The 20,410-nt window shown below is 38.6% G+C and overlaps 1 protein-coding gene across 2 annotated transcripts in view; it reads left to right on the top strand.

The window, feature by feature from the left end:
- Positions 1-19,844, top strand: part of LOC129769870 (uncharacterized) — a 348,536-nt gene extending 328,692 nt beyond the window's left edge. For both annotated transcript variants that reach the window (XM_055772387.1, XM_055772379.1), the window contains one exon: positions 12,404-19,844. In XM_055772387.1, the coding sequence (XP_055628362.1) occupies positions 12,404-12,558 (155 nt within the window). In that variant the 3' untranslated portion in view covers positions 12,559-19,844. The remainder of the gene's footprint in view (positions 1-12,403) is intronic.
- The last annotated feature ends 566 nt before the right edge of the window (positions 19,845-20,410 follow it).

Genomic DNA, 20,410 nt, shown 5'->3' with positions numbered 1-20,410 from the left:
CGACGAAGAAAAAACGCGAAAAAGCAGGATAAAAGTTTCGGAAATTAATTTAAAGTTCAAATAGCCTACGTGCTGAAAGTTATGGCAAAATAAATTTGATTATAATTTTCCATGTCTCCCGCAAAACGGCAAAAGGTACAGGAGACAGGCTGGACAGGTGAGTGAGTGTCTCGGGATGGAGAGAGAGAAAAAAAGGAGAAAGTTTGACGATCGTGCCGAAGGCTGTCCACGGACTCACCGAGGCGTTCGAGAGCGCCCGGATGAAATGGTTTTTTTTTTTTTGTTTCAATGCCTGAGCATGATCTCGGATAAAAAACAACGGCTGGCGAAAGTTCATCGATCAAAAATTACTCCACTAGCGAAAGTTTCCTCCATGTGGAATAGCGTGTCGCTCTATCTCACTCTATCTCACTGTGGCTGTCACGCTGCGGGAATTTGGCCGGATTGTGGTTGAAGGGATAAAAACTTTTACATCACGCTTCATTATCCTACTAGTTAGGAAAATAAACAAATAGTTGGTGGGCAAGGCATTCCAGAAGGGTTATTGAATATGAGTGAAAAAATTCCAACACTTCGGTGACTCGTAAACAATCGGCCGGCAAATTTCACGAAAGAATAATTATGATGCGTTTCGAAAATGTAATGTCACTGGCGTGAACAGAAAAAAAGTACCTTGATAATAATAATAAATGACACATGCCGCGCGACCGCATTGTTAACGTAGAACAACGAAATTGTTTAGTTTATTCCGATTATTTATCACTTTGAATATTGTTTCGGAATGGAGCGAATTTTGAGGAACTGCTTCTCAACAAAAATCCTTGGAAGCTTTGGGAAGAGCCAACGGCTTGTACGAGTGTGTTGCAGCAGCTGAAATGGTTTATTCAATCTTAATGTTCTCGCGAGAACAATACACAAACTGTCCATATGTCACATTCCTCTTATGTAAATCAAATTACAACTCGTAGAATATCTAACCTGAATTGAAACTCAACATGTTGAACATACGATGGCTCCCTAGGATATTCTTCAATGAAAAGTTACTCTTTAATCATGGCTCCATCGGAAGTAGACGAAATGGGACTACTCACGTCATCAATTTCTGCCGTGTCGTGTTCAGCTTTCTATCGTTGTTACTAGCTCAAAACACTAGAGTTAATTCTTCTCTGTCTCTTGACAAACACAATTAGGAAACAAGAAACAATCCTCACATAGCCTTGGAAAAGGCCATTCGAAAATTGTAGAATTAACTCTTAGCTTTCGGCTGTTGATTAATCCGTGGCTAAGCAAGTAAAAACAGCTTCCTTAGCTTCCTTACGCACTGCACTGAAAATGCATCGTACATGTTCTGAGACAGTATTCCGAAGCGAATAATGTGGGTGCAAATAATTTGCTCAGAAGCAGAGCACCAACTGGCAAGTCGCTGTAGCAAAGATTCATAAACTAGCGAAGGCGTAATATTTGTACACCTTAATTTGCGAATATTTCCCTTCTCCTTGCCTTCCATCCTTGTTTGTCAACAAAGAAAAAAAAATTAAATGATCTGCGACAGTTCTACTGAAGGACAATGTGACGCAGCGGTCAATGCGTACCTATCCAAGAATTAGTCCTCTCTGTGCGGTACAAAAAAAAACCATGAGCCACAATGTGTGCTACCATCTAGAAGACGAAACAATTATTCATATATTTATTATTACGCTACAGTCTTAATCTCCCTAAATGCAAAACAAACTTTGCCATTCCACGTTGTTTTCATCCATCTCACACGAGAAATTAACTAACACACACCCACGCCATGAAATCAAGTTCTCAGGTATCCCGGCAGCAACGTTTCCTTTGTGTTCGGCATCGATTGTACAGGTGGTAACGGCACCGAAAACTAAAGCATCATCCCACCCAGGGGGATCTCTGTACCCGAGCCCCACCACCATCGTCAACCCCCATCATTTCCACGCCGAAGCTGGAGCGTCACAATTGCTTCGCTTCGTTGGAGATAATAGCTTCATTTAATTAAAATTAACAAGAACAATTTATTGCCTCGCTTCCGCCACGCCAGGCGAAAAACCAAATCATTCCCCGCCAAGTGGCTCGAGCAGGGCTGCGGTGGGGCTTCATCCATTGTACGTACCGAAACGCTGCCAGGACGCAGGCAGACGCCCGAGGACCGGAATAGTTCTAATTATGTTTAAATGCTTTTCTCACACTGCATTAAATTATCTTCGGAGCGGAGCTAAGAGAAATTTACATCCTCCTGCGAAAGTTTTCTCCCGCGCTGTAAGACGAACGACACTTCATTTAACATGGGCCATTTTCCCCGTCATCTGATTGTTCACGAGATTCGTTGCCATTCTTGGAACTGTGGCTCCGTAATTGCACATGTTTGCAGGCCACGGATGGGTGGCTTAAAACTCAACCATGCTCTCAATTCCAATGCGAAATATTTGTGTCATACCCCCCGTAGGGTTTTCCCATCTCGAATCGGTACAGGGTAACTTCGATATAACGTACATTTCACTTTCAAAATTGTACGTTGTATCGAATTGTACGTTATATCGAAGCATAATAAAGAACTCTGAAACGTAGCTTATATTACTTTTTTGTATTGCTGTTTGAGTAAGGTACATGAATAAATTCAATTAGAAGACGAAGCCAACTTTTCTCATGATTTTTCCCTACGTTCTGTTGATTGAAGTTTGATTCATTTAGCATCCGGAATCACAAAACAGATGTATTTCGGGATTGATTAAAGTTGCAACACAAGCTGTAGTATCAAAATACAGATAATTTATTGTACTTTCAGAAAAGAAATATGCAAATAATTTTTTTTTGGACTTTGATAATGTGTACGTTATATCGAGGTAAAATGTACGTTATATCGAGTGACGTTATATCGAAGGTACGTTATAACGAGGGTACGTTATATCGAAGTTTCCCTGTACAACTTTCTCCGAACAAACAGCAAATTAGCTAACAGTGTGCACTACGAGAAGATGCTGGCACAGAGAGCCAATTGAGGCTGACATTTTTGTTTTTGCCACGCTTATGAGAAACCCCCTCGGGTGTCGCATGCAGCAAAACCCACGCCGCAAATCCTATTTCCGCACCATTCCTCGAACGAGTTACAATTGATCTGTAACACAACATTCCAGGAGGGAATGATGAAGCTGTCTCTGGGCCGACTCCATTCTGGAACGAAGAAACCCATGGAACATACGAAAAAAGCTCAATAAAAAACAGGAAGTGGGTTATATCTGTGGTATAACCGCAAGGGTGACGTAGGACTATCGCTGATTTAGTGATCATTTGTTTTTAGTTGCATCTGAATCAATTCTGAATGAATGAATAAATGAATATACGGGGGACTCCGAAAGCGAGAGCGTTACGTTGAAGGCACAATATTCAGCAAAAGAAGCAATCACGCGAAAGTTGTATAATACATAGTACATTACTTGATATGATTTGTATTCCATTTCCAATAGACAAAATATCTGTTACATCAAATCAGTCTACATAATTTTTGCGTTCGCTCATCCTTTCTCATAACACCTATTTCTCACTTGAGAAATTGTTGAGTAAACATCGTTTGTCAGTGCGCGTAGAGCGGGAATTCCTTCTTAAGATTCATTGCACCTCTAATAAATTGCCGAAAGACGTGGTCTTACGTTGATCGCACTTGATTGAAAAATCACAAAACCAAATGTATTTGGTCGTAGTATTATATGGATAGAAAACATGATAAACTCTTTCGCTGTTATTTTCAATTCCAAGGGAACTGGCAGATTATTTTTCAGCATCGACAGCATCTTTCCAGATTCTCCTCGATACTCGAAGTCCACCAGAGGTTAATGCTAACTCGATAACCCCCTGTTAATTGCACTTGATTGAAAAATCACGGAACCAAATGTATTTGGTTATATGGATAGAAAACATTAAAATAAACTCTTTCGCATGAATGTATTTTTCAATTCCAAGGGGAACTGCTTGATTATTTTTCAGCAACGATGACATCTTTCCGGAACCTTCTCGATGCTGGATGGCAACCAAACGAAAATAGTTCCGAGCGTGTATGTGTGTGGTGGCTGCTCCGATTTCTCAAGCGGAACCGTTTGTGGCATCACTCTCCTCCTTTCTGGCCTAAGGTGCACAAACAGGCTCTTGGTGACACCGTTCATCAGCGCTTTCATGATAAACGAAGTTAGCTTCACCACAACAGCGACAACATGCTCCAATCGCTGTTCAATTATAACTGAGTGGATTTCCGAGCGGCGCTCGCTTATATACCGATTGGTGATTTCAATAGCCTGTTTTGAAAGCAATTTTAAGGCCATTGAAACAAGTTTTTGGATGAAAAAGTAACAAGTATATAACGCGTAGACATTTTATCTTTCGAATGAAGTGTTTATCATACCATTTTGTTCGGTTGTTTAGGAGCTATTACCGCTCAAAATATCGGTCTTCGGTTAACGCTTTCGTTTTCGAAACTTTGATTTTACACCTCGGTATAGAAATGAAAGACGTAATCCTACGTGAAAAATGTAGGTCAAACGGCAGGATCAGATACCGCGTAATAATATTCTGCTATCCGGATTTGGATGCTGCTAGCGTATGTGCTCTTGCATGTATGTCTGCGCACGGTTGAGGTTTCGGTGGCTAGTTACGAAAATATCAACACCAGCTATCGGTTGCTCTTTAAAGAAATGAAATGGTGAGTTAGACCACAAAGTGAGAATCCCAAACTCGAATGTCGCCACTAGTCATCACGGATACTTTCGTAGTCCGTAGTTGATTGAGTAGTTTGGTAGTTGATTGAGAACGGATGTCAAAAACCTCGCTATCAAGATATTGAAGGCTATTGTTACTGACAAAATCGTGTAAGGTGCCCATTAAATTACATGAGGTCTATTGTGTAGGACCTTAAAAAACCTGTTGGTAAATTGATTTACACTCCGTCCAACTTCTATAAGACCATATGATGATCTCGCTGATTTGTGTCATTGTAAACAAGCAACGCTTCAATTTATATTCTAGTGTATTGGTGTTAGTAACTACCATACACTGCATGATTTTCAAATGTGTGTGTGCAAGCGCTGAGAGTAAACAAATGTTTTGTATTTTTCAAGTGTCAAGTTCGTAAAAGACCAGTTACATTTTCCGTTGCTTAAGTTGTTTTGAACAATAAATCTGGAAAATGGCGAAGGGAAAAGTGCTCATGGAGAGAGAAGAAAGACAAATCGATGCATTTTACCAAGAAAATATTAGTATCAGAGAAATTGCTCGTCGGATGAGACGATCCCATCAAGTAGTGTTCAATTATTGACGAATCCTCAAGGATACAGTAAGAAGAAGAGAGTTCTATGTAAAACGAAGCTCTCTGACCAGGATAAGCGAGAAATAGTTAAAACTGCTTCGAATACCTCAAAATCGCTTATGCTAACAAAGTTAAATTTCAATTTAAATGTTACTCGGGTAACAATTCGTCAAGTTTTGGTAAAAAATCCTCACATAAAGAGGGCTTTAAAAGTTAAAGCTCCTCATCTTACACCATCTCACCTCGGAAGACGTCTGAGTTTTGCTAAAGCTCACATGAACCGACAGTGGGACATGGTATGTTGTGACAAAGAATGTTTCCAAAAGAATACATTTGACTATATACCATAACGAAAAGTTCTTCAATGTAAGTGTTATGTTCACTGACGAAAAACTGCTCAATTTGGATGATCCTGATAGTTTCAACGGGCTCTGGCGTGATTTGCGGAAGGAGGAACAGTATTTTTCAACCAGAAATTTTGGTGGAGGCTCGCCCATGGTTTGGGCGGGATTTTGTGCAACCGGAAAGTTCAAGATAGCTTTCACATCGTTCAAGGATTACATACATGCTCTGGAATCCTTTCTCCTACCGTTTTTGCGTGGATATCGTCACAAAAAAAAATCACATTCCAGCAAAACAATGCTACTATTCATACCATCAAGGAAACTAAGCAATGGATTAAGGACCAAAAACTATTTTTTCTCGGACTGGCCGGGTCGCTCTGAGGGAAAACGGTACACCACGATTGGAGTGCTGAAGGTCGCAATTTCGGAAACATGGAAAAATGTCGAGAAATCCGTTTATCAAAATTTGGTAAATAGTATTCCAACACGAATTTTCCAGGATTGATTCACATATCAATAATTGGCAAGGTTGGCAAGGTTGCGATGAGTGGTGCCTCGGTATGTCTAATAGAGGTAACTTACTGTTTGTATCATAGAAGAAACACATACTTTCTGCCATTCTGAGCCAAGACGCATGGGATGTCCCAGTGCATTAGGCTTCTCACTGAATTCCTCTCACTTTTCCTTAACCGGGATTCTATTTGAAAGCCTCGAGCAATGTCTACGAGCCGTAGTGATTTAATTTTTTTTTCTGTCCATTCATTTCCTTTCAATGAAATATGCGCTGGAAGTAAATCCTGCATTGTAAATTTTAACATGATGGATATAAATGATTCGGATTGAACACTTACCTTGTATAGACTGTTCTGGCCGCACCGGGAAACAAATACTGATCAAAACGAACGAATCAAAACATACAACAAAAGCAACAATCAAACCAAAACAAACTGCTCGAAAAATTATGACAGTTGTACCGATAGCTATCACTCGCTCGATGCTATCGAATTGCTCGGTTTCTATAATAGTAAAATAGAGCTAACGAGCAAAATTCTTATCTAAATAATAGGGCCCAATACTTATGAATTTTGAAATGGTCTTATAGAAACTGGACAGCCCAAATTATCATATTGAAGCACAATGAATAAACACACAACCCCTTTGAACGAAGTTGACGTTAAATCAAAGCATTCTACAATGTATGAATGTATCTTGTTGAAATTCTAACTGTTTGTGTTGCACCGAAATAGAATCAGGGTGGTCTTATAGAAGTTGGACAGAAAGTATACTAGTTATACGACTTAATGTTTGCTGGGATGCTACTGTATAAACGCTAGTTATATGATTTGATGTTTGCTGAGTAGTCATGTTTGACGGCGAATGCGTTCGTTGATACTCATTAGCAAGAGAAAGGAGGACGTTTACGATAGTAGCGCTGCTCGAAGCGAAGCAACTGAGCGGAGAGTCGATTCTCACGTTTCGTCTTCGAAAATGTTGGACCCTGCTACTGTTTATGAAATTTGCCGGTCCGAAGGCAGTTTTGAATCACTAAAATTTGAATGAACGCCTTACTTGCTGTTATTCAATTACTTGAAGCACGTTGTCCTGACCCTAGCCTATTTTCTGTGAATCATTCGATATTCCCAATTAAACTAGCTATTATAAAATACAACTGATCCAATCCAGCGTGACGTGACAACGTTTTGACTCACTAAAAACAGTTTTTTTTCTCGTTTTCATGTATAAATCACATGATTTCCAAATGGTAAACGATTTTAAAGTGAAATTGAGAAAATTTCCTACAAGAATCTTTAGTTGGAGAATATTTTGCCGTTGAATCCGCTTGTTGCCAGACCTTTGTGACCTGACAACACCTGTCTTTTTGCGAGTTCCGACTTTTGAATATTAATGTTGTATTTTCAGTTTCGTTTCAAAACATACTAATAAACTTCGTTCTATGATTTGTCAATGAAAGATGAACGTAGATTCCTGTATACTCAGTTTTTCAAAAAACTCGCAAGAACATGCATTTTGACGGCATGAATTTTGTGACGTGACAACGCGCTCTGTGCGAATAAACAGTCTCCACGAAGCGTTGTCACGTCACACAATCAATAAGTTGTATTAAATAACAATCTCACCGTATTGTAGCAAGCGATATACTATTTTTTATGTTTTTTTTTATTACTGTGAATACTTCTTACTTTCCTCTGAGATCTCCCCTTCCCCTTCCAAAAGTCCATCCTATAGGGAAAGGTGACCCTAACGCAACCGGTAGTCTTGAACCTACCCTCCTTTGTACCTCAGGAACAGTGTTTCCTACTGAATTTTCAATAGTGTCAAATGAAAAGTGTCATAACGCTGACAATTTGATAATATGGTGATTTTTTTCTGGCTTTCTTCATTCTAGCGTTTTAGCGCCATTTTACGTTTTCATTCCTTCAAAAGCAAAGAAGAAATATATTCGATCTGTGTGCAAAATGAGTTCTATGTTCTTTTATATTGTGAAACAATGAGAAGCAAGGCAATTTTAATTGTTTATGGTATGTTCATCAAAATAAGCTATATAAATTGAATCTGCCTGTTACATGTAATACACGGTATGCCTCTATTTGGGAAAAGTCGGGGTGTTCCACAACCGACTTCCAGTTTTTATATCGTGATTGTTTAACACGTTCACTCTGGCGCTTGCCATCAATGGCAAGCACAATACTGATTCATCGAGTGGCGCTCACTACAGGGGGAATGCATTTGATTTTGCTATAAGAATCTTTTGATAAACTCTTTGTATGCATCCGCGTACATACCTGTGCATTTTCTTTGTAAAACTCCACACACGTCGCTCTAATGCTATGTTCTTTACGCTCAAACATTATCTCCCTCTCACTTAAATCCAATCTCTCACTATCAAACATTATTCTTTTTTTTATTCCTCCTCGCGCACCGATGGATATATACCAACATTACCATTCACGATCGTATTGTGGAATCTCATGCCATTCCCGGTCTTTTATATCCGTTTTAAACGAACCGGAAATCACCATCCTCGATTCCAAAATGGCATCGAAATACGATATTCGACTTCCGCTGGTAAGCCCATATCGCATGGGTTTTCCATAATTTTTTTAGCATTCAATACTGTGGCAGTATTTCCCTTTTCCATATTCTTTCTCACATCTTCATCCCATTATCCCTATCCATAAATAGTCCTTCTCATTTCACACTAAATGAACTCGAGATCCCAAACCCTCTTTAACCACAGGTCATAAATTGTTTATCACCCACCAAACAATTTATGACCGCATAAACAACATTCCCACCAAAGAAGTAAACATGATACTTGAACCGTGTGTACAATTCGTCGCACGAATCAAGCGTCAGTGTTTTATTTCAATGACCCACTTGAGACATGCTTGTGCGCGCAAGGCGGAAACCCAATTGCAAACACAAGAACATTTCTCCGTCCTCGTTCTATCTCTTTCACTTTCTACTTGTATCATTTCCCTGTGCGATGCTCCGCCCAGTAAGTTACGTTACGGTTTGTGTAGAGTTTAAGTTTATTTTGTAAACTAGTATATAAGAACATATTTTGTAAGAGACAGGGTCTCATCAGTAGTTGGTAGTTGAAGGCAGACCACGGTTCGTGTTGGACCGGGGTCCTGCGCTTTATCTAAATAAAACAATCTTCATTAGACAGTTTAACCACCGCATTTTTTGTCAAACATGTTACAATACTACCATCAGCAAACCGGAAGTTGAAATAAGATTGTATCTTATATTATGGAATCTACGTTCATATAATGTTGATAAAACAGAGGAGAAAGATCATTTGTATGTTTTGAAACGAAACTGTAATTATTTAAATTAATCATCAATGTTCAACAGTCCGAAACAGCAAAAAGTAAGGTATGGCCACGTCACGAAAGAATTTGACTGACAACAAGCCAATCTAACTAGAAAACATATTCCAACTGATGATTCTTGTTGGATTTTTTTTTTAATTTTACTATTACATTTTGTGTGTTTTATTCATGAAAACGCAAAAAAAAGTGTTTGTAGTGAGTCAAAATGTTGTTGCGTCACACTGGAATCGATCGCATACTTTTCGTGACGTGACAACAACTTCTGGAGACAGGTGATACTCCTCTATTTTTTGTGGACCGATCTCAACCAAATTTTGTGGATTGTTGACCTTCATTGTTTTCTCAGAGAAACCCAAGTATAAAAATGTCTGAACCTATGTTCATCTGACAAACTTAAAAAAATGCTCTATTATTGTGACGTGACAACGCTTTAAAATACCTGTTTTTAAAATGCTTGTTTCTCATAAATTACAAAGTGAAACGTAGGTCTACCCACAGCTTTTCAAACAAGCATTTAATCACCCATTCAATGGTGTATAGACATTGAAGTTTGGTTAAGTATGTGCAGAGATATCTCAAGAAACATAAAAATAGTGAAAACCTAAAATATTTTAAATATAATTATGTAGTTTTTCAAGCTCGCCTTTCTCAAAGGTTGGTGCATAAAAAGTAAATTTGTTACAAAAAAATTATGATATAACTAGTGCTTCTTCAAATAACGTTTTTAATTTTCTCCTAAAACTAGATTTGAAATTTGGTTCTCTGGTGCATAGCCTCATGGAATGGGTCAATTATCTTCAGACACATTTTTTGTGTAAGAGTTTTTCACCAAATGAAAAAAAAGTGTTTTTCATTCACCAAATACCAAATTGATCCGGAGAAGTTAATTTTCATTCCAAAAAAAATTCGGCTAAACAAAATTTTTCAAAATGTGTTCATTCCGCCTTAAAATCCATGAATCTTTTCCGGATTTAAAAAAAAAACCAAGCTCAATACTATCAACGCGAAAGCGTCCTGTATAACAGTGAATATAACCTCAGCAATACTTTTGAATCTTCATCATTCAATAAATATTTATCATAATGCATGTTTTTGCATGATGTTAATGGATACACGAGCAACAATTTGTATAGTGAAACTCGATCTGTTTACATTTGTTACATAATGCGAGATTTGAGCATTCTTGCTCCACTTTCCTAGAACGCCTTGATTACAGTCAATTACTCCTGTCACCATTGCAACATGGTTCCAGGGTATGAATTCAGATTTTGGAAATAGCCTAAACCTATAACAGCATGTGCTCTTCAAGCCCTTTTAAACGATTGAAGTTAACTGCCTTCGTCGCGTCGATGGGATGAAAATTCGGCAAGTATCGCCGTTGGCAACACTTTCTGCATCGCACACACAACACACAAACACACACTGTGCATACACTCGGCGTAGCAAAACGAAGATTCGCTCCCCAGAAATAACAAGTCTATCGGAACGAAAGTGATACCACCGGGGGAGTGGTGCAGGCGAAGGGTTCCTTGTCCCGAACGGCGTGGATCCTTTTAACCGTATCTGTTTCGCTCTCAATCGTCGTCGTGATCGGAATTGCTTATGCCTCCTCGACAAACTGAAATTCAACCGCCGAAAAGACACGTTTCTTGTTTCTGGGATGTGAGCAGCGCCGAAAAGAAGACCAAAGAAAAGCTGAACCGAGTGCTAGGAGTAGTTCCACAGCAGCTTCTTCGAGCAAATCCAGCACTGGGAGTTCATGTGTGCATAGCAAATTACGGTCTCTTACGGGTGCTGTGGAACACGTGAGGGGTTAAACGGTGGCTCGGTTGTAGTTATTGCGGTGGAAGGATGGGGGAACCCATTTTATTGTCTTTTGTCGTGTATTATCTGAAAAGTTGTTCCACGTACAATCGAGAGAGAGTACCGTCTTGTCTGGTGTGCTATTTACGAACCGGATGCGAACCGTCGCTAACATGATGCGATGGAAAACTTAACGAGGATGTAATCTGCGCTCGCGGGAAGAAGGGAACGCAAATAGTAACGATGTGTTCCATCGTTCGGATGGAAGGTAACGTGCGATTGTTTGGTATGCACGGAAGAACGTTGACATTTGTTTTGCTCATTAAAAGGATTTAATTTTGCACCAAATCAAATCGAGTGTAAGATAACATTATTTTCAAGGGCTTTGTTTCTAAAAAAATGTGGAAACGAATTTTTGTCATTCACCATGCGTCTCCATCAGATGTTTACGCGAAACATGATCTGAAGAAAGCGATTTGGATTTTCACGGCCAATTTATTACATAATTACGTAATCGAATAAATATTTTCACACTAATCTTCACCAAAAAACTTTCCAAACAATCCAATACCAATTTCAGCGTAGTCTTTTCGGCGGAAGCCAAAACTGTTTGAAAATCTTCTCACATGGTCACCACAGAGTCCCTCCAATATTTGCTGCACTTCTTTCCTGAGTAGAATAATTTACTCAACAATTTCCATTGTTTTAAATGACACCAAAAAAATCCCATTCTTCCATTCTCTCAGTCGGTCGCTCAACTCAGCTGGGGCGGAAGTACTGCTTTCTAGGGGGGAAACGCTGCGCGGGAACACAGTCCGCGTTAGACAGTAAACAAAATGAAAGTAAGGTGAAACATTGAAAGCTAACCCACCTTCGTACAGTTTGCACACGAAACAATCGAGTAAAACCGGGAAATTTTCTTGTGTTTGCTTTTGTAATTGAAATTGGAATGCGCTAGTGTCGTTTCTCTTGCGATACGGGAGTTGTAATAAAACCGCACACAGACCGAGATGGCGGTTCTCTAGCAATTAATTAATGTACAACTGATGTTCATTTCTTTATCCCTCTCTCTCCCTTTATTTCCACAGTAACGTCAGCCAACGGAACAACCCGTCCCAAACTGTCCCCGTGGAGTGGTCTGGTCGTAGCCCTGGCAGTGATCCTGAGTTCGTCACTGCTGAGCGCACAACGCCACCGCCACTACCATCAACCGCACCGACCGCAATCGGTCAGTGTGAGATAGTTTCCCGCCAGCGTCAGAACCGGCCGGGGACAGACGATCAACGAGAAAGCAGCTGCTTTCGTACCGATAGTCAATCCTGTGTAATGTTATGTCCAATTAGAATATTATTTCTGTCCCCGACAGTGGTCCTTCCACGAGCTGGATACGACTGTTTTTATTTTTGCACGAAGAGATGAAATCAAAATAGACAGGCAACCGTGGGATCTGGGGAATTATGTCCAAATTGCAGTGACGATTTTTTGAAATTGTTTTTTTTATTCAATCATAGTAGCATCTTACGGATTCTTTTTTTCTTCCGCGTTTTTTTTTCATTGTTATTCCAGAATTTTAAAAGGTTGTAATTATTCTGCGATAAAAAGATGAATATGATAAAGAAGGAAAGAAACAAACTGTGTAAAGATTTGTCATAAATGTATAGATTGAAACGCGGAATGAGTGGATTTGGGTGATTGAGCAATTTGATAGAACATATTTCAATGATTCCTTTCCTTAGTCCAACGATACATACAAAGTGGAATCACTGCCCATGTATATTTTTCTAGAAATGATAGAAGTGCGCATATAAAAAATCCATTTGTCCTATTTTTCAAAATGAGGTTGCTATAACATGTGAGGTGCGTTCCACATTCATAACGTCGTTTATAAGCTCAGCTCGTGAAATAGACAAATCCCGAGTGGATTGAGGATTACCTTTTTCCATTTTCTAAAAGACAGCCCTACTGTACAATTTTTTTCAAACTATATTTTTGCGGCTTTTTTTCCTTGTGCTTTCACAAAATCCCCCTGCTTTGCACGGCGACTAATGTGAGAAGGTGAATGGCGTGACGATAGTTTGTCATTATGGACACCTTACACGATCAAAATTATTGACAAAAAATGTCTTCGATATCATGACAGTCAGGTTTTTCGATCCGATTTAACTTCAATCAATATTTTACAATCTTACATCATCAATCCGGGACAACGAAAGTATCCGCGATAACTAATGGCGACATTCGAGTTTGAGATTCAAGCTATTCTCCATCAGATTAAAAAACTCAAAGGCAATTTTGAAAGGATAAAATTTGAACGAAAATTTCTACTTAGCATTAGCATTAATTACTCGAAGCCCGTAGTCCTAACACACAATTTTCGTATAGGATTTTCTCATCACTTGGAGAAGAAAAGCGATTTGCATTCGCATAGAATACTAATTTGATTCGAAATAGGTTAATTTTCATTCATAATTTACACTTTCAAATTCGTTTTTCCTTCTCAAAAACACATCATGATACTCGCTTCACGAATATAGGCTGTTCCTTTTAGTTTCAGAGATGTCAGTTTTGTTTAGTTTGCGCAAATATTTGCAAGTTATGTTATCCACAAGCAAATGTTTTTATTCTATGAATAAGATTATATAAAACTTAAAGATCACGTATACCTTGGATTAAGGCATGTTTTTTTCCGTCTGTAATGTTCTCAGATTATCTCATTCTCCAAATTTCATAATTAACATAGTTAAAATTAACATTAAAAAAAACTCCTAAAACATTGTTACGCTTCATCCACTCTCTCAGCATTACATTATCACTCTATTTTGAGGTTTTGATTCGTATTGCGAAAAGTACCGTATTTTGCCATTAAAAGTATTATTTTTCCAAACCAAATGCTTTCTGGAGTTTCAGAAGTTTATAAAATTCAATTTCGATCGCAAAAAAAGTCTAACAAAAATGTCTGAAAATTTATAGGCGCGCTTGCAAATCTGGCACCTCATTCTCGAAGCCCGTGAGGTAAAATGTCAATATCATGCATTTATATGAAATGTCAAGATATAGACGCTCGTAATCAGAAAATCCGGAATTCTGTGTCCTAGGCATACCCACTCGCAACTCGAAAATACACCGATGGCAATTCAGGCCGAGGACAGAGCAAACGCGAAGCGGAACGTTTGCTCAAGTGGGAAATTTTGCGAGAAAGCTCTCTCATCTACGAGTACAAAAATCACTTGAACTCGTAAGGCTTTGCCATAGTTAACACGACGCAATGCGATTGCCAATGCGACTAAGGCTAGGGTTACTTTGGATCAGAGTACGCACGAATATTTGATTGTACGAAGAGAAACAAACAAATTTTGTTCGATAGAAGCTGACGAATCAGAACGAAGCAAGGGGGAAGCAACGTAACCACACCAATACAACTCAATGTGGTTGTTTACTTTCACTATTGCATACAATTCGTACGACCACTTTTCTGCATCCAGTGTCACCGCCGCCTATGACGCTCGTTCAGCGTTTTGTCGCATGTGAATGCAAATGGACCAAGGGTGACGAGCGACTTCCACAAATATCGAACTTATCGAACGAATAAGATGGCGGAAGATGTGCCTAGTACTCAGCCCGCTTGATCGCTAAACTGACGATGCCCCAGTTGCCAGAACTGAGCATGCCCCACATCTTCTCTCTACTCCGAAAAAAAAAGTTATTAAAAAAATACGACAAAAGCAAATACATGTGGTTTTTGTTTCAGTGTATTTTCCTTCTAATAAAACATTTGAGCCACCTTTGGAATGTATGAGCTAATTGATGACGTTTAACTAACAAAATGTCGAGTCAAGTTCTGTCCTCCATACGGTCGTCCCGAGTCCGTACTTGTTCTGCGCAGCCGTCCCGACCCGCAAAAAATTTTGCTTCCATTTTTACATAGCACGTTTGTCCCGATCCGCACTCCTATCATTATAATTTTTCCATACGGTCGTCTTGAGCTGTACTTGTTCTGCGCAGTCGTTCCGCTCCGCAGATAGTTCTACTATTATTTTTACACAACACGGTCGTCCCGATCCGCACTCTTATCATAATCATTTTTTCATACGGTCGTCCCGATCCTCAAATATTTATACTTCCATTTTCTTTTGTATCCATACGGTCGTCCCGAGCCGTACCCTTTTGTGTGGTCGTCTCGATCCGCGCTAATCCACTTTAATTCTACGGTTTCATCCTACGGTCGTCCCGATCCGTACTTATTATAAAAAAATATCTATTTTTACCTTGCTATATTTAAAAAAGTGGAACATATTGGTGTTAATAATTTGTTAATTTTCCTTGTGCATTTTTAGAGTAACGCTCATTATTAAAATATGATCCGTCATCTTGAGTTTCCATGCGTTACTGCGAAATAACAGGTAATAATGCAATAGATTTACAAGACTGATGTGCATCAGTACTTTTTCTTGTTAATATCGTCTACTAAACACAGAAACATAATTTAAAAAAATATATATTTTGTTTTGTTACCATACAGCAACCAAATAGCGAATTCGTTTTTGAAACTGGGTTAGTTCCAAACTGACTCTGTAATAAAAAACACGTTTTTGGGTTCACGAATGAAGCGGTTTGTTGGTGTGCGTTATATAGTCTGATTTGTTTATATTTGCGATGACAAATGTACAGTGTCGACGTCTGGTGGCGATATTAGTGCTTGGGAGGTAAATTATTCTCTATCAGTTCAGAAGGACCAAGTGCAGTGAAAAATTATAAAAGTTTGAGTGAAAATTTCTACGAAGTAGAAATGAAGTAGTTGTTTGATTACCTATCACATGTAGTTCTGAAGCTCACTTAACCATTTGTTGATGCATTTCCTGTTTGTTCTACAAATAATTACCATCATAATATGAAATCTTCATCAGACACAGTTTTCGTTTAGTATTCTTTTGCTATTTCGAAAAAGAAACCTTTTATTTCATCACATAAAATACATATTCAATAGGTAAAAGTAACTTTACACTCATTTTTACCTCCAATGAAAGCACACGAAGGTCAATGCCGTCTACGCGAATATACTCTTCAAAATCAGAATCCGAATTGGATCACGATTCCAATGATACAAAAGCAAAAGCATCAGGTTTCCCATTTTCATCGTCATTATTTTTGGATTTTCGGAAAAACAAAAAAAAACAAACAGATTTTTTCTAATTTCACACACGGTGAAATTACCAAATGTACTTCGGAAACGTGCCACTTTAGTGTCACTTAATTCCTCTGATAATATTTCGGTTCATGGCGGTTTCCGATTATTCTCGCTCCTGGCAGGAAGTGTGTCCCGGAACGTCCGCAGGATCTCCCGTTGCCTTAAGGTGGGACCCCAGTCTGGAAGGTCGAAAAAATCGATTTTTTTTGTTCATGCATTTTTATAAAGCATATGCCATCCGAAATGTTGTCCTAACAGGATTTTTCGATATTTGATTCTATTGGAAAGTTGTAGCCAAAAGTATGAGGTCAACTCAAGGGATATAGTATTGTTGTACGAATTTTAAACGCTTTTTCCTCGAAACTATGTTTTTTCAACTGGTGGTACATAGCCGTTTTTTTAATCTCATTTTTTCGATTTTTTGAGCCTCTAAACAGCGATTTTTCATAAAAAATAACTCATTTTTAACAAGAATGGCCATCATTTTGGCAATTTTTCAGTTTTTAAAAACTCCTATGCAACGCTTTAGGTATTGTCCTATTCATTGGAATTCGTTTTACGACACCCCGTTGCTTCAGAACCGATACCGATTTCAGACTGCATCCATGCATCCAGCTGTCAACACCACAATAATCATTATTCCTGCACTCAAAACATGGAAAATACATCTTCAAATATACCTTAAACAGTAACTAAAATACTAGCACACTTCACTTTATTCCTAATATCCGAAAATAAATCGCGAAATTTCTTTTCAACCTTCCAAGCAGAGGTCTCCCCTTTATTACAGCTCTTTCTGATCTCTGATAGCTGTATACACTCGAAGTAGCAAAACATTTTCTCATCCGGGGAGAGGATCTCACAAACCGTGTGCCCCTTGAGAAGGTTACGAAATCTTCGAGCGTTTGCTACACTCAAAGTTAATTTTTAGCACATGTTATGGCATCCAGATTTATTACATTAAATGAGCTGAAAAATAACAAAAAATGTTCTACTCCCCAATACATGTATATCATTTGTATAATATATATGCTAGAGCCAATATGAGCGAGGGAAACAGGAGGCACATTTGAATGAAAGCGTATGAAAGCTTTTCGTATAGTTTGCCAAATACACGTCCCAGACAGAGAAAGATATATTCTCGTTCATGTTCTTCTTTATCCTCTTAGAAAACACTTTCCAACTTCATGTTATGATGAGGTGTAATATTATCACGCTTCTTTATAACAGCAATGGCAGCTATATGGATAGCGTTGTCGTATGAAATAGCTTTGCATTCCAGCCGGCCTTGGTTCGATCCCCATTGACGTCGTATGGACTTTTTTTTGGCACAATCCCAAATGAAATGTGAAAAGACAGACAAAGACAGAAAAGACAGAAAGTGATGTATGCTTGCATACATACAAACCATTTTTAAGCTTTTAAAACAACTCATTATTTGCGCCCCATTTAACCCTCCAGCACACGAAATGGTATCGTTTCTGCCAAAGATGAAATGTTTTCAGCCAACGCTAGTTTGGGTGTACCTTCGGTTTGTCAGTGAGACCGTGAACGTGTTGTTTTATGTTAGATGTAAGTCCAAGGTCCATTTTCAAAATATGTTGCATGGATAACTAAGACATTACTAGCCTCCAGACCGTCTGAGGTCCAGATTGATTAGGATTTCGACAAATCCGATGTTGACTTGTTTTCACCGCACTTGGGGTTGTAAAGGACCGCTCAAAGCTTGGGTTGAATCTTTCACGAATTAGTCTGCTTAAACTGGTTTATGGTACTAAAGATAAATCTTCTGTTTATTTCGAGCACCTGCTCGGTTTTCAAAAACAATAACCAGTTTGCTTTTCGCGTTCTCTTTGACGCCTGAAGACGCCTGAAACGTATCAATTATCAACAAAAACATGACATTCCAATACACTTCAAAATGAAACCACTTAAATTTGCATTCAACTTATAAATTTCAAATAATTCAATTTGGAATATCGTTGACAGTTACTCTGAATCACCCTGCAAAGCTCACCTTCAACATAGTTCCTCAATACAAAACTGCAAGACGGCCAATTGATATGTGCATCTTATGTGTATTTTTTCTGAACCCTAGATCTCTAGTTGAACTCGTATTTTTGAAACGCACCTCACATTGTGAAACCATGGCGTATTTTGCCTAGAAACACGTACATAAAACTTGAACATTTCACATCTTTCTCAGAATTACTTACTCTCTCGCAATCCAGCGTATTTATTAACCGACACCCGTCGAATTCCTCCCGAGCACATCTCCTTTAAATCCCACGTACCAATCAAGAGGGTCATCGTTGTTTTTATTTGTTTTATAGCCCATTGTTATTCAATTTCCAGAACCACAAATGGCTCATTAAATCATGAAAGCCTTATATGTCCATCCAGGCTTTGGCCATTAAAATCGACATCCACACCCTGTCGTTTCCGGTTTTTTTATGACTTTTGAAACTCGGCAAACAAAAAACAACAGGAACACAAACAAACGAAAAAGTTCCACATGTTTCCAGACGGATGCATGCGATGTGTATGTGTGTGCGTGTGTGGACGTATGTGTGACCGACGAAGTCCTTGTCAGTGTGTTGCAACGTTCCAAAACTCCTACCAAACAGTGGAGAGGATGAAACCCCAAGCAAACAACAACAAAAACGATGTGAAACGCAGATAATTACATTCCGACGAATTGGCGTTGTAAAATGTGGCCACCGAGAGGCACCGGACACAAAACCGTACTTCCAGCGGAATGATACAACCACGACGGCAAGCAAAATGCCCAAATAAAAACGACAAACTGATTGAACAAAAACAAAATATGTTGATGTGATGTAAACGAATGCAGAGAGGTGTATACATAATCGTAAGACATTATTTTGATAAAACCATGTACGAAACAAAAGGAAAAAAAATAAGATTGTGGCCCTATCAATTAAGAAATTTATGCTAACTTTATTGTTATTATTATTATTGTTATGAAAATGGGTTGGTTCGTGCCGAAGGATAAACACTATGAACGAGACCGAATAAAATACACAGGAATTCAGAAAAGCAATTTCGTTTACATTTTGTGTGAAATCTTCAGCAGAAAAGGCAGCGAACAAAAAAAAACACGAGTTGAAAAACGCGATGTTTATAGAAAAGGGAATTATATAAATGTGAGATTCAATGTAGCAAAGTCACTTGAACAAAGTGATAAGAGCAAACACAGATAGACATTAACTGTCCAGCTAAGAATTGTACATATACGATAATTGAGTCATTTTTGTGCTGCGAATTAAGACAGAAAAACTACCAAAGAAACAGAAACCAGTATATGAACCGCTACTGCTATAAATGGATGTGCTGTTGATTAAATTGAGAAAGAAATCCCTGGCCGGTGTTGGTCAATGTCGTCCGAATCGTACCCTGATTACAGATTGAAACCAAAACTCTAACGATTCCTAGAAACCATCTATAAAGACTGAAGACACAAAATAATAGGAATATAGAAGAAAAAGGGAAAAAGGGTGACCGTGGTTTGAAGAATAAGAACGACAATCCCCCGGAAAATTGTTTCCATATATCATTTATCTCCGGTACGGAACATAGAGGAATAAAAACGAGTTGCTTATGATTCATATCCGCCGCCGATTGGAAAAGATTGCGCCTCATCATTTCCCAAATGAAGAAAAACCTAATACATTGGACACCATGGCTGGCTAGCAGTCCCAATCAAAAAAGGTACAGAATAAACTATCAATCACTTCAATGCCGGAAATATTTAAAGGAACAAAATCAGAAAAGAGTTTCCCAATAAGAGCGGCCGGTTTACCTCAGGGACAGTTCCATAACATGTATGATATGATTTAAATACCGTTTATATGACCACGGCGCATTTTTGCATTGATGTAGTTTGAAA

The sequence above is a fragment of the Toxorhynchites rutilus genome, chromosome 1 (assembly GCF_029784135.1).
Source record: "Toxorhynchites rutilus septentrionalis strain SRP chromosome 1, ASM2978413v1, whole genome shotgun sequence".
Lineage (NCBI taxonomy): Eukaryota > Metazoa > Arthropoda > Insecta > Diptera > Culicidae > Toxorhynchites > Toxorhynchites rutilus.
The sequence above is the reverse complement of the archived record's forward strand: the minus strand, read 5'-3'. Positions and strand labels throughout refer to the sequence as shown.